The sequence below is a fragment of the Papaver somniferum genome, unplaced genomic scaffold (assembly GCF_003573695.1).
Source record: "Papaver somniferum cultivar HN1 unplaced genomic scaffold, ASM357369v1 unplaced-scaffold_128, whole genome shotgun sequence".
Taxonomy (NCBI): Eukaryota; Viridiplantae; Streptophyta; class Magnoliopsida; order Ranunculales; family Papaveraceae; genus Papaver; species Papaver somniferum.
The window spans coordinates 8000108-8015944 of record NW_020621936.1 but is presented as its reverse complement, the minus strand read 5'-3'; the positions used below and the strand labels follow the sequence as shown (position 1 = coordinate 8015944).

Below are 15837 nucleotides of genomic sequence, written 5' to 3'. Positions count from 1 at the left end.
TTCATTAAAACCATACTCTTTCAGTCCCGCAGAAAATGAATCTTTCACTTTTCTAATATTGCCTAAAAACTTTTTGTGGGTCAGGTAGTATTATGTGGGAAGACTTATCTTTTCCCCCAAGAATTTTGATTTTGAGCAGAAGTGACTTGAGGTCAGTACCCAGAGATACATACACTCAAAGAAAGAAAAAGAAAACATCTATTTAGAAATTCTTATCACCAACCCAAAAAGACTTTGACACATGTGTGACCCCAAAAAAGGACGAAGCAAGAACTTCTGTTCAAACTAAAATCTATAAGATGAACTCGTACATACTGAGTTAAAATAATCGAAAGCAAAAGTCACTTAGAAACAAGTGTAGTTTCGTTTATGTACAACTATACTTTGCGATGCACATCAGTCATCCTCCTCTTCCTCCTCGTCATCTTCACCAGTTTGAACTTCTTTATTCGCATTCTGCCGCTCAAACAAAATTGTTCACAAGATTACTATTTTGCACAGAAGTTACAAGAAAGCAAGGAAGTTGCAAACTCTGTTTTATCAGTAAATAATATTCAAAATAGCAAGATTATGTGTGTTTGCGGCAGCAAGTCCTAACCATAGCCAGAATTATGCCTGGCCTCTCTTTTCCTCGAAGCTAGTATATCTAGTTCTGAGTTGAACCTATCTATTTTGAGGAAAAAAATAAAAAATAAAATTATCCTATGAAAAGCAAACCTGTGATATGTATTCTTTCATCCTTGCATTAACCGATTCGTCTAATGCTCTCTCTGCAAGTTCATATACCAAAATATTTCCTTCTGGGCCGTTAACTTTGTTCTTTTGCAAATACCTGCAAAATGTTAACCATGACAAATGCATAAGATTTTTCAGAAACTCGTCATTCCATCCGGTCAAAATCGTTCTTCTACTAACAATACTTAGATATGCTCAAACCTCTGTTGAACAAGTGACTCTAACGCCTGTTTGACATCTCCAAGGACTGGGTGCATTTGATCTGTTTCGAGCAGTCCCAGACGCTTCAAATGCTGCCACAAATTCTCTGCAGTAATTCCAGCATACAAATGTCACAAAATCTGGGATTCACCACATAGAATGGTTAAAAGGCTGAATCTACAGATTTGTTCTAGACCTAGTGGCACAGAGAAGTGTACTCTTGCAACTACAAGGATGCCAGTCGACCTACGAAGTACAGACAGAAGCTAATCTTCATATGATGATTACAACCGTATAAGAGAAAATTATGTCATTTTTTAATGGAAACCAGGGATGGGCTAACCTGAAATCCAATGAGCATGCCAGTAGATGGTTAGGACTTTAGTCTCAGGGGATCATGATGCAAAATTCAGATAATCAAACAACATGTACTGAGGGAACATGCTCGTTGTCATTAAAAGACCTGGACCTTTTGGAACATACAGTTAGAATGTCTAACATGTCCACGCTTAGCATCTTCAATAAGGCCATTCTTATATTACTACCTACGGGTACAATGTAGAACCCTGAAGTTTGCTCCCAAAACTTGTCCTATGAGATATCAACTATGAAGTTACTAAAACATCAGATAGCATACCTTCAGATATTTGACCCCCAGCAAGATGGACAACACTAATAACCATAAAAGTAAATCCAGTTACATGCATGTTTCCCTTATCCTCGACATACTTTTGAAACACCTCGGGAGGTAGCTTACTTATAAGAACATATGATTTTACATCTGCTTGACCTGGATCAGTTGCATTGTAAGGATTAATAAAATCACAATAAGAGTACTGAAACAATGAAAGATATTGCAATTGTGCCACTGACCACCAAGGTGAAGCACGTGCATGTGAGGTGCTTAGGTAGTCTTAATCATTCACATGGACAGTAAGCTGGGAGAATACCCCACCAACCACATGGAGGGATCTTCTTTCAGTGAAAAGTAAAACAAGAAAATTTGAGAATCATGTTCTTACTTTGCTGTGTAGACCGATTCTGATTCCCAGATAAAGGACGAGCACGCTGAAGCTCCTTCAGTTCATATCCGAAAATGCTTGAAAGCTTATCTCGGGCCTCATTAATTACGAGCGCAGGGAGTGCTCTCTGGCGATAAGTTTTAGTTATAATGGAAGTAAGTTCCTCTCTTTTAATAGGACAACCAGAAGTCTGGTGGTTTTTAAAGAGAACATAACGTATCACATCTGCAACAAGCTTATCTTTTTCCTGTAAAACAGCAATTCAAACATCAAACTCCTAGGGCTTTTCGATGCAATTATATAAAAAATAGGCAATGAAGGTATATTAAAGTATACCTCAATAGAGATATCAATCTGAGAATAAATATCCTCTTGACTTGCCATCCTGTATAGAAATATAACGATTACCTCGATTCCTCATTATCCAACAGAAAACAGAAATGAAATACTAATCAAAGAATCCACGAGTATCCAAAAATCGATTTTATGCGTTCTAAAGCTAACTGAATTAGATAATACGGAACAAGTGTTTCCCTTTTTATCTATCTCCCAATAATATTAAGGGTTTCAAACCCTACCAAATCCCTTCAATTCAATTGGAAACCCTAGGAAACGGACTAGCAATATCAAACTTCTACCACGATTAAAACTAAAAAGAGGAATAAACTTGAACAAATACAATGAATATGAACACAATCTTATAATATATACTCATAAATCTAAAGAGTCTAAAAAATAAATTCAGAGAAAAAGAGGGAGAACTTACCCACGGTGATTCAGTTCAGTGAACTAGAGCGAGAAAGGAATGAAATCCTAGACCAGCAGTGCTCTACGCTGTTTTTATTAATTCTCAATCCAAAACCTTTCCTCTCTCACTGCAAAATGTTGGAGAAGAATGTCCTAAATTTTGAGGGAAAACCAGGAAGTTATACCAATTTTGGAGGGAAAACCAGGATGTTATACCAATTTTGGAGGGAGAAAGGAACTGGGCACATAAACCAAGGGAATTGTAGGTTTATCGTGTCTCATACGATATACTAGAAATCCCAACAATGGTAGATTTTTCGGGGCATGAGATAAAACTACTAAACCTTTTCTTTTTCTTTTCTTTTTTAAATAATTTCTTATATACTTATCATATTAAGCTCTAAAAAGACAAGGTGATACTCTTTGAGTTACAAAAACACCAGCCATATTATTTGGCCTTAATAAAAATCATTGGAAGAAGAAATGGCATAAAAACCCTATTTCATTTGATTATATGTAAATTTAGTTTTTAGGATCTTTCAAAAATCCAGAACTGACCTTCCGTGTATATTCGTCGATTTCAAAGGAAAGTTTGACAGAAGTTGATTGAAAACATATCAATAACAAATCTTCTCCATGTTTCTTCGTGTTTTCTTTGGGTTTCAATTCAAAAAATCGATTTCACAGAAGAGAAGAGAAGAGAAGTTAATTGAAGAGAAGTTGATTCGAGATCATCTCCTGTCGATTTTTGAATTCAGATCGATTTCTTAGTTTTTAATCGTCTCTTAAGAAATCAGATTCAAAAAAAAAATCTGAATCTCCATGTTATTATTCTTTTCCTGTTTTTAGGTTTCGATTTCATCATTCAGAGAAGAGAAGTTAATTCAAGATCAATTTCATGCCGATTTTCTTTTAGTTTAGTTGATGAATAGAACTGAAGTTACAGTTTCACTTTATCCTAGATCTGTTTTCAATTGAGTTTATATCTCGACTTTATTATCAGTTGAAATTGCATCAATTGAAGTTATTTCGACTATAATTCATTGAATTTCAGTTTTCAGATTTCATTTTGATATTTGTTTTGACCGGGTTTTTTCATTTATTCTCTTGTGTATGTCTTTTTACAGTTAAACATGTCGATTATGTTAATTTTCTGTAGGTGTATCATGTTTGTTTCATTTTAGATTAAGTTTGTCAGAGTTTTGCAGGTTTTGATAATTTGCTGAAACCAAAACAGGTTCATCATATTATGTCGGAACCAAAATAGGTTTCATCACATTACATATGTTTTCATCTGGAATATGTTGGGACCATTTTTGGTTTCATCATTTTTTTACTGTTTTTTATCTATGGATTCATCTGCACTATGTTGGAATTTTTTCATTTGAAAGCAATCAGACATTTGAATCAATTCTACAGGACAAAGTAAATTTGACAATTGAAACCATGCATGCAAACTGCTATTATATCTAGTTAACAAGTGTTACAACTAGTTTATTCATATTGTTGTAACCTATCCTTTGTATTATATTTTGCCAGTAGTGCTTCATATTCTCTAGAAATCCCATTGCTACCAACGGTTTTAAGCTTTTCGATCAAAGTTCTCGTCCATCTGCATTTGGCTTTATAAAGGTTTTCTTCAGCACCAACATTTTACTCACTTTGAGCAGGCACTCCATTGCTAGTACCAGCAATCTACTCATTTGCGATATGCTCTTTATTCACTGAACTTCGAGCACCGACATTCTCTTCACTTCCAGCAACACGCTTTTCATTGCCATCAGCAACCTGCAGTTCAGGATCAATGTACTTTTCAACACTAATATCCTCTTCCCCTACGTGTTGGACAAAGACTTTTTCATGTTCACTATATGAAAGCAACAATGATCTTTTACGGTGACCCACATTCATCTGCAGAACACAAAAGAAATGGTTTTTAGTTAAATTATTTGATATAACCATGATTGTATTCATCAAAAAAATTGTAGACAAAAACATATGGAACCAAACATTATTCCAGCAAATATTAACAACATTTTTATCATTAAAAAGTGCAACCAATACGGAACATGTGGAACCAAATATTGCACCGATACGACTCTGTTTCTCTTTTTCTCCCTGTTGTTAAACCATATCTAAATAAGCACCAAAAAAAATGATGAACCAGTAACTGAAAATGGTGAAACCAAACATTGTACCGATACGGCTCTGTTTCTGTTTTTCTCCATGTTGTTAAACCATATCTAAACCATAAGCACCAACAAAATGATGAAACCATAGCTGAACAATTATGAAACCAATTACTGAAAATGGTGAAACCAAATCTGGTTACATCAATTAAACACACCCAACAAAGAACACACCCAACAGAAATATGTAACCATAAGTGGAGATGGTGAAACAAATATGGCTTCATCAACAAAATGAAGATAGTATAACACACCAACAGAAAATGGTCAAGCATATGTGAACCACAAGTGGAAATGATGAAACCAAATCCGGTTTCAGCAGAAAAATAAGAAATAAAACCCACCAACATAAATTTTTTAAATTGAACTGTTTCACATTCAATTGAAAAATAAATGTAACCTAAGCCTAATTAATCTGGTAAGACTCTGATCAGTTTACCAGATTAAACCTAAACCTAACAAATGAAACCTAAACTAAACAAAAAACCCAAAAATCAAAAAAGATTAAACCTAATAATCTTTATTTCACATTCAATTGAAAAGAAATGAAGCATCAACCTAATTAATGGCTATGCTCATGTTGATTTCATCAAAGAAAGACCAAAAAAGTTAACATCATCAACACGGAAACCATAGAGTTGGTACGATTCTTACCTTTTTGGAGTTTTTTTCATTGTTTCCTTTAACTTTTCATCTCTCCTTTTTCTCTTGTTTAGTTTGCCTCTTCACCATTCGGTTGTTTTAGAGGATTTAGGTCAGAAAATTGAGATGATTTAGGTCACAATTGGTTTCATTGGTTGAAGTAAGTAATCATTGAAGAAGAGAAGAAGGGAAAATCGAAAATCGGAGGATGATTTTCGCTTCCGATGAAGACGGGGATAATGAATTTCTTAGATCTGATATTTTTCTTATGTTTGAGAGACCAAGAAAGAGAACTAGAATAAGATACGTGGTGGAACCGAGTGAAATACGTGAGGGTATGTTAGACAGTTGGGGGAATTTGGGGTTTATTTACACCATTTGTTTTGTTGGAGTTTTATTACTCAGATGGTGACATGTCTGGGGTTGTAACCCGCGCGTTATATATTTATTAGATAAAAAATTAACTAATTGGAAGCCTAACAGGCTAAGCTCCAACAACATATTAATTGAACAGGTTGCCGAAGCGGATGGGTCTAAGATTGTGTCACAAGGGGGCAAGCGAACTCTACCTTCCATGTTAATTCCTGCAATATTACGTCATTGGGCGCTCGAACCTGGGACCTCCTGGAGCTACATGAAACTTTGCGAAACGGGAATGACCAGCTGAGCTAGGTGCCCGAAACGTTAGTAAACAAATATATTACTACAAAACTAAGCGAGCATTAGATACCCGGGGAAGGCTCTCTCCGTAATAGCACCAAACAAAATACTACGCAAAAAAAATTAGGGGGATTATACACTTGTACATTCGATATACATTCGTTAGCAGCTTTTTTAGACAAAACATTAGCTATAAAATTCCCCTCCCTATAGTGATGTTGGAAGACCAATTGCTGAAAAAGAAGAGATAAAGCACAAATGTCTTTTGAGTATTTCTTTTGTGCTTGCACGGATCAACGGATAATTGAGAGTCACTCTCGACAATGAGCTTAAGTATGTCACAATCCAAACTCAACCGCATACCATCCCAAATGGCCCAAACCTCTGCCGTATTATTGGTGTTGTGATGTATAAACTTAGCAAAAGCTGCCACAAAACCTCTACCTGTATCCCGAAGAACTCCAGTAATACCTGCTTGTCCAGCTTCATTAAAAGCACCATCTACACCAAGTTTCACAAAGTCACATGGAGGTGGACCCCAAGGTATATCATGAGCCTGACTAAATTTAGACGTAGTTGTTGATGGTGGTTTTTAGTTCAGGGATAAAATCGTAAAAACCTCATATTTATGTGCCTTCGTTCTGTAAAGAAGTAGAGTCATTTAAAGCTGATGAGTGCATATGCCTCTCTTCTTACACATGTACTAAGTAATTTAGTATCTCTATATACGAAATTTATTAGAATGATATCGATGCATGTTGCAACAATCCCACGTATTTTACAAATTTTGTTATATTAAACTCAAGATCCTAGATGAATTATGTTTCTTTCTAGCAAAACAATGGAGAATACTATGGTTCTTTTTCCCGCAGAAAGAACAGACTCGTGGATAAGAAAACGGAGGCAAAATCCCTTTTTGATTCATAGCCTTTTCGGATATCAGCAAGTCACATAAATTTTTCTTACCAAATATATCCTTAGGAGTAATTTTCTCCAATCTCGGTAATACCACATGAGTATTCAACCCAGATGCTGAAGAAGACTTACTCGCTAAAACAAAGTTTTATCCCTTCAAGGAGTTACATTGTTCCTGGGCTAGTAAAAAAGATGCAACTAGTTTCTCTTTTTCAACACAACAGTTGTTCAATTTTTATGAATGAGTCTTGATTAAACGTTCTTCTCTAATTGAGTTTTCTTTAATAATATCTTTAAGCATACTAATCTTTTCGCGTTGTAGAGTAGTTTCTTGAACAAGATTTTCGATATTGTCAGAAAACGACTCAATAATACAATAGAGTTCTCGTTCTCTATCAATAGACTTCTCAAGTTCATCAGTGAGTTGAGCATATTTTTCTTCAAGAGATCTAATTTTAGAAGCTTGAAAATCAATAATCTGAGCAGAATTGTTTAAGCTTCTGGTGAGTTCTATCTCAAATTTTGACATAGAGCCAACTGTCACTTTAAAGGGAATGTTATCGGAATCTGATAGCATAAGATTTCTACCTCGGGATTCGGAAGAATCTGTTAAGGAGTTTTGGCATAATCAAAAACTTTGGAAGTCATGACAATGTACATTTATTTGAGATAAACTTCTGTCCACGGAAATCAGATTGCTACAAACACAGACTTATGAGGTCTTAGCGTGTTTGCCTGCTCTGATACCAATTGAAAACGCGGGGGTATAACAACCACACCCAAAATTTCGTCTGGCAATCTGTATGGATTAAACTCCAATATAATTCCGAGAGCACCAACTTAAAAGTGAGAATCAATCAAGAAATATAATACAATCAACAAATCGAATAGATAGAAATTCGTGAGCCTGATTGAAGAAAGAATTACTTGGACGGTACCAAAGACCAATGCCCAAGTGTCAATCAAGTTCTATCCGACATACAAGGTCGGATTTATCAAATATGATTGAACTAACCACAACCTGTGATATTTCAATTATATAAACAAATATAATGCGGAATAGAAATAACACAGACACCAGAAATTTTGTCAACGAGGAAACCGCAAATGCAGAAAAATCCCGGGACCTAGTCCAGATTTGAACACCACACTGTATTAAGCCGCTACAGATTCTAGCCTACTACAAGTTAACTTCGGACTGGAATGTAGTTGAGCCCTAACCAAGTCTCATAGCTGCTTAATACAGTATGGTGTTCAATTATAGATCAGTGTGAGATTGATTAGGGTTCAAATGCATTCCAGTCCGAAGTTCATTGGTAGTAGGCTAGTGTCTGTAGCGGCTTAATACAGTATGGTGTTCTAAGCTGGACTAGGTCCCCGGGTTTTTTTCGCATTTGCGGTTTTCCTCGTTGACAAAATTCTGGTGTCTGTGTTATTTCTTTTCCGCATTATATTTTTTTATATAATAGAAATATCACAGGTTGTGCGTTAAGATCAATCAATTAGATAATCTAACCTTTAGTTGTTGATATAAATTGACTGACACTTGAGCATTGGTTTATGGTACCGTTCAAGTTATTTCTCTTATTCAATCGGGCTCGCAAATTCCTATTTGTTGATTGCAGATTGAATTGAGAAATTAAGATATAAACTCTTTGATATACTTTTCTCTATATTGAGTCTGACTGTATAGTTGATTCTCTTGAAAGTATATTGGAGTTTGTCTATCCAGATTGCCGAAAAAAATATTGGGTGTGGTTGTTAGACCCCCGCTTTTTCAATTGGTATCAGAGCAGGCAAACACATTTAAGACCTTATAAGTATGTGTTTGTAGCAATACGATTTCTGTAGACCTAAGAAGTATCTCACAAATTATGTACATACAAATGTTTTCCAAAGTTTCTGATTATGCCAAAAATCTTGGGTTTCACTCAAAGGATAACTCCTTAGCAGATTCTTCCGAGTCCAGAAGGAAAAGCGAGAAAATTGACATTGTATCAGAATCTGAAATGGAACTAATCAGATCGTTAAAAAAATCTGCTGATATCATTGATTTCCAAGGTTCTAAAATCAAGACTCTTGAAGAGAAGAATGGTCAGCTCATTGATGAATTCGAGAAATCTCTTGAAAGAGAACGCGAACTCTATTGCTTTTTTGAATCTCTCTCTAATAATATCGAAAAATTTGTTCAAGAAACTACTCTACAACATGAAAAGATTAGTATGCTTGAAGATACTGTTAGAGAGGACTCAATTAGAGAAGAACGTTTAATCAAGTTTCATTCATCAGAAGTAAACAGTCATCATGTTGAAAAAGAGAAACTTGTTACATCTCTTCGATGTGCCCAAGAACAGTGTAACACCTTGAAAAGGGAAAACTCTGTTTTGATAAGTAAGTCATCCTATGTACCTTCTTCCGATACTCACAAGGTTTTACCCAGCGTGAATAAAATTCCCTCCAAAGAATTACCCACTGTGAAACACTTGCAAAATTCGCATGTGCCAGAAAAGGTTATGAGTCAAGGCAATTATTTTTCTAATCCACGATGTTGTTCCTTCTGTGGGAAAAAAATCACTTTTCTCTTCATTGTTTTGCTAGAAGAAACAAATCTCAGATCTTCATAATTTGATTTTTTTCTACTGTCAATGGAGTAAATCGTCTGACGACATCTACAGTGAATTTCCTTCCTACAGAAAACCAGAATTCTTATAAGAATGATCTCTTTTCAAGGAATCGTCACAGGTTGCAAGTTTCTCTTAATGGTATAAACTCTTGTGCCATGAATGAACACTTTCCCTGTACTTATAGGAACAAGTCTGGCAAGTCTAAATCGAGAAGATGGAAATCCTTCAACTCTTCTTCTCTCGGACCGATCTCTAGAGGCACTAGAATTAGTCCTCATAAAAATCCCTCTGATGGACTTTTAAAAGGGTTTATCACTAATCCCTCTAGGTTAAGTTATAATCAGTGGAAAAGGGGGAATACTCGATACAAATGCGCAAAAGATTTGTACAACTCATCTCCCACAATTCACAGTGAGAATACTTCTCACTTCTTTACCTGATTCCAGGTAATTTCGTCCTTGTATCTATCTTGAGAGTTTCAAGGATGATGATGTGGGAGTCTCAAGAATAGTTGTATGTTTTTATGCGTCTTTATGTTAATTTTGTTTGATCCTACTGATCGTATCTCGGGCTCTAATTTGAAAAGAAGTTTTATAAAATATTGAACCATGATTATCAAGTATTGTATTTTATATAGTTGATTTTTTTTTTAAAAAATCCTTTCCTCTTCTGTGACCGGTCCATGAACGCCTGTGTCCCCTTCATATGAGTTCATAGGTTTTCCATAACAAGAGATTCCTTCTCCTGTTTACAAACATATATATACATTCTATATTGTGTTTTTTCCATACCTAACAAAAACTTATATGTAAAACTCCTCAAAATCTCAAGAGATTGTGAGTCTTGACATGGAGGAGGACACTCAAGGACGTGATTCGATCGAAGAACTTATTCTGAAGAAGATGTTTACAAGGAAAGAGCACAACTCCTGGATTGATGAATCTGTCAAGGATTTAACTCGTTTTCAGGGAGATTCAAAGGTCGAGTTTGCAAATCTTCAACTGCAAATAAATCATCTCTTGGATGGTCAGGCCAGAATCCTTGCTAATCAACAGATCTTGATAAGGAATCAGAAGAAACTCATCGTGGACTGCGTTAAAGCTAGACAACTTGCTCGTATTGTTGATCGTAAAGTTAGTATTCTAACTCATGATCATGGGATTTCCACGGTCAAGAAAATCAAGGAAATTAGCGACACCTTCTATGATGGATTCATTGAAAGGTATGAAGTTATCAAAGAGCAGTTACAATGTCTAGGAAACTTCTTATGAGAATTTATTCTTGTCTAGGAAACTTCTTGAAATTATCAAATATCTATTCCCAACGTTTTTATCTTGCAATGTTTTTAGATTTATTTATTTAAATTTTAAGTTATTTGGAAGATGATTTTTGCAGTATTAATATTTATGGTTTTATATATTGCAAATTGTTATGGGATATGTTGTTTACGTCCGTGAACCTTGACTGTCCCATATTTGTTCAAAAGTTAACTCTGTTATATGTCAGTATGAAAGTATTGGTAAAAGATAGAATGAACTTTTGATTACAAAAGTTAAGCCTTTTATGTCATTATGTAAATATTGATGGAAGAAAGGATGAACTTTTGTTCACAAAGATTAAGTCTATTATATGTCATTGTGCAAATAGTGATGAAAAATAGAATGAATCTCTGATTATTCCGCAATATTGGTCTTTCCCTGATCCACATCTTTGTGTACATACTGTGTTGCTCCGTAAAGTTCTCTTATGTTGAGCATGACCAATTGAATTGATCATTTTCCTTGTGGTTAATTCAATTGAGATTTTTGGATACAAATTCATGTCTCGTGTGATTTGTTAATGTCCAAAGAAATCCTTCTTTTCTTGTAAAAATAAGGTCGCTCTTGTTGTTCTTTCGGGAATGACATTTTATGGGGGGTAGTTCTTAATTGAACTTGTGCTTAATTGCCAATCTATGTGGGGAGTGCGGCTGTGGAATATTGTAGGAGTTATCTTGTATCTTTATAAACTCCTTGATGAAACTGAGTTTCGACTATGTGAAATCATCGAAACAAGTTGATATGTTGTTCTCGTTTTGTCATGAAGTATCTCTATGAAAATTTCATGAGGATCCCACTAGTTTTCGTACCTTTGCCAATTTATATTGACAAAAAAGGGGAGAATTAATGTGTAGTTCACACTACAAATACATATGGTTTACGGATCATTATGTAAGGGGGAGTGGTTTTCATTGTGATATGAAGTATTGACTAAGGGGGAGTGATACATATCACCATAGTATTGTTGTCAGAGTTGTGATACAATTGAACTTTGATGTTGTGTAATGATACTATGACATTGTATTACAATGATTGAGAGCTATTGTTTTCTCATTGTTATAGCTACGGATCTTCAACAACGATGATGTTGAATTAAACACATTTTGAATCATTGGAGTACTTGGAAGTGACGAATATTTCGAGTAATGTTGAAAAACCAGGGAGATCAAGCATTTGGATGAGAAGCTACAAAGTTTATTTATTTTGTATTCCATATGTATTGATAGTTTTTCACTAAAATTGACAAAGGGGGAGATTGTTAGAGCACTGCTCGTTCGAACTCGCAAGCGTTGCTATCTCAAGCTTGTTTATCAATGTTAGTGATCAAAACTATAAGTCTTGATTTCTAGTCTACTTATAGTGATGTCTCGGACTAGGATAGATTGTGTAGTTGAGCATTAGACTTCACGGCGTTCATCAATTGAAGACGAAGAACTACTAAGGAGAGCTTGTGGAACTTCATCAACAAAAGGTATGTGGAGACTAAAACTCATCTATCACTTGGAAATTCTATTTCTATTGAGACAAAAGTCGTATTACTATATAGTTGTTGATTATACACATTTGAGATTTCGAGTTGAGTTTAACTCGCTTACATATTTCTCGGAATATGTGTTGGTAAGCTTTCACTTCAACCAAGTTCATCTTATATTCTTGACGAAAGTCAAAAGATGATCATGTGAAATTCTCCGAGTAACATCTTACATGGTTTATGTGATACAATCATTTAGTGTAGACTTGGAATGTTTCGTTATGATTATTTCAATAACTTGAAAATTGCTTTGATGCTAATAGTGTGTGAAAACGGCTATTGTCATCCTCGAAAAAAGTTTCAATGATTGAAATAGAGTTTAAAATACTTAACCATCATTGGATTATGAACATAGTGTGCATTCTTGCATGTATGTGATCCATGACCGGAACTAAAGTGTGCATACCGTATACGTACTTGTAGTTGTGAAATTCCATGTACCAAGTACACATACCGGTACGCATACTTGCGTAAGGTATATGTCCGAGAATTTCTGCTGGGTTTTGGAAGTGTACTTAAGTATGCGTACCCGTTCGCATACTGGAAAATCCAAACTCAGACCGGCTACTTAGGTACGCGTACCCGTATGCATACTTGAGTGGTTAAAGTTGTAAAATCGGTTGGCTCATGAACTAATACATTTATATATTAAGAAATGCAATCTTTTGCAAACCGTGGCTATAATGTTCATGAATTGATTAGAGTGAATCAAACCGATTTTGCTTCAATTGTGTTCTTGTATACTTCTATGAGAATATAGCAATTGAACAACTCTTTAACTAGTTTCATTTGAGTCATTTGAACTAGTTATGGTTAAGATGAATAAGGTTGATATGAGAGTGTTCATATAGCTAACCTTGGTTAACTACTGTTGAGCCAACATGGTGTACACGTTTAGGTGGTTACTAAAACCTAAATGAGGGTACATTTCATTTGTGTATAACAAACTTAGTTCGATCTAACAGTTGAAAGATATTAGCTTGAATCTAATCAGGTTTTCATCTAACGGTGAATATTGAATGCTTTGTTACCAAGGTAACTAAGATTGCAAACCATGATTTGAAAACTATATAAAGGAGAACTCTAGCAACTGGGAAACCTAATCCCCACACCTTATGTATGATACTAGTTGTATAAGCTAGAGTCGATTCTCCTTTAACTTTAGGTTTTTCACGAAACACTGTAGGTTAACGACTTAAAGACTTCATTGGGGTTGTGAAGCCAGACCCAACTATTTTCTCTGTAGTTGCATGTTCTGATCTTGCCATGTTCTATCGTATTGAGTACTATCTTATCTAAGATTTGCTCGAGATTGATTCTCCGATAGGAAAGATAAAAAGTATTCACAAACATCTTCGTCTCATCGTTTGTGATTCCACAATATCTTGTTTCGCTACCATACGATTAAGATTATTGTGAGGTGATTGATAATACTAGGCTGTTCTTCGGGAATATAAGTCTGGTTTATCAATTGGTTCCTGTGCACCTTGATTTATCAAAAGACTGAACAAAACTCGTAGGTATTTCTGTGAGAGACAGATTTATCTATTCCAATAGACTTTTCTGTGTGAGACAGATTTATTTATCAAGTCTTCGACTTTAGCAACTCTTGGTTGTGGGTGAGATCAGCTAAGGGAATCAAGTGTGTAGTATCCTGCTGGGTTCAGAGACGTAAGGAGCACGACTGTACCTTGAATCAGTGTGAGATTGATTAGGGTTCAACTACATTCCATTCTGAAGTTCATTGGTAGTAGGATAGTGTATGTAGCGTCTTAATATAGTGTGGTGTTCAAAGATGGACTAGGTCCCGGGGTTTTTCTGCATTTGCGGTTTTCGTCGTTAATAAAATTCTGGTGTCTGTGTTATTTCTTTTCCGCATTATATTTTGTTATATAATAGAAATATCAAAGGTTATGCGTTAAGATCAATCAATTAGATAATCCAAACTTTGGTTGTTGATATAAATTGATTGACACCTGGTCTTTGGTACCGTTCAAGTTATTTCTCTTATTCAATCGGGCTCGCAAATTCCTATTTGCTGATTGCAGATTGAATTTAGAAATTGAGATATAAACTCTTTGATATACTTTCCTTTAGATTGAGTCTGACTGTCTAGTTGATTCTCTTGAAAGTATATTGGAGTTTGTCTATTCATATTGCCGAACAAAATATTGGGTGTGGTTGTTAGACCCCCGCTTTTTCACTCATGACTTAGTCATATTCATCTTACACTTCTAGATCAAATATGATGATCAATCAATCATGATAGATAATCAAACGAATCTAAATGTGTTTCAAGAAAGTTGTTCAAATGTTCAACATTCTATAGAAATATATATATGAATCATTTGAAACAAAATCGGTTTGGTTTGTAATTGTACAATACACTTATACAAGAACCAATTCATGAACATAATGCCACGGTTTGTAAAACTAGTTTACATTCCTTAATACATTAAATTTCCAGGGACTCTAGTTCGCAAACGAACCTGAGTTCGCACACGAACCTGAGTTCATGAGTATGAAAACCCATACTTGCCGATTTTAGAACTTGACCACTCTATTCGCAAACTGAGTATGCAAACAAGAGTTCCGGACTTTGGCTTTGTCCGGCCGTTCGCAAACAAGGTATGCGAACAATTGTTCCAGACATGACCTTGTCTAGCCCGTTCGCAAACAAGGTACGCGAACAACAGCTTCGGACCTTTACGGGTAAACCAGTTCGCAAACAAGGTTCGCAAACAATATTTCCGGTCTGAACTAGACTTACACATTTAATATACAAGGTATGCACTCTGCATTATATCTAGACATAGTAGTCGTTCTAAAACTCTCATTTAATCATTGAAACATCCTTAGAATACAACAATGGTAATCTTACACATTCCACTAGCTTCAAGTAATTTTCAAGTGATTAATCGATCAATACGAAACTTCCCAAGTTGACATCAAATGATTGTCTCATACAAATCATGTAATATGTTCAAGGTAATTTTCACATGATCATCTTTGACTTAATATTTAGTTTCCGACAAATAAATTAACTTCAACTAAACTCGATAAGTATACGATGAACTTAGCTAAAGATAAAATCTTCCAACACGTATTTCGATAAATAGATAAACGAGATAAACTCGGATCGAAATATCAAATGTGTATAATGTAAACGTCTATATAGATGTACGACTTAGTATTATTAGAAGATAGAATATAATAGACTTCTGAGTGATAGATAAGTTTTAGTCTCCACGT

At 35.1% G+C, this 15837-nt stretch overlaps 1 protein-coding gene across 1 annotated transcript; it reads right to left on the bottom strand.

Annotated features, from left to right (window-relative positions):
• Window positions 1-170: 170 nt before the first annotated feature.
• LOC113332044 lies at window positions 171-2983 on the bottom strand. The gene is made up of 7 exons (XM_026578709.1): window positions 2725-2983; window positions 2295-2343; window positions 1959-2205; window positions 1574-1726; window positions 937-1042; window positions 718-832; window positions 171-456 (listed from the first exon to the last, which is right to left on the bottom strand). The coding sequence occupies exons 2-7, from the start codon at window positions 2340-2342 to the stop codon at window positions 397-399; spliced, it is 729 nt and encodes a 242-aa protein (XP_026434494.1). The 5' UTR covers window position 2343; window positions 2725-2983; the 3' UTR covers window positions 171-396.
• Window positions 2984-15837: the final 12854 nt, after the last annotated feature.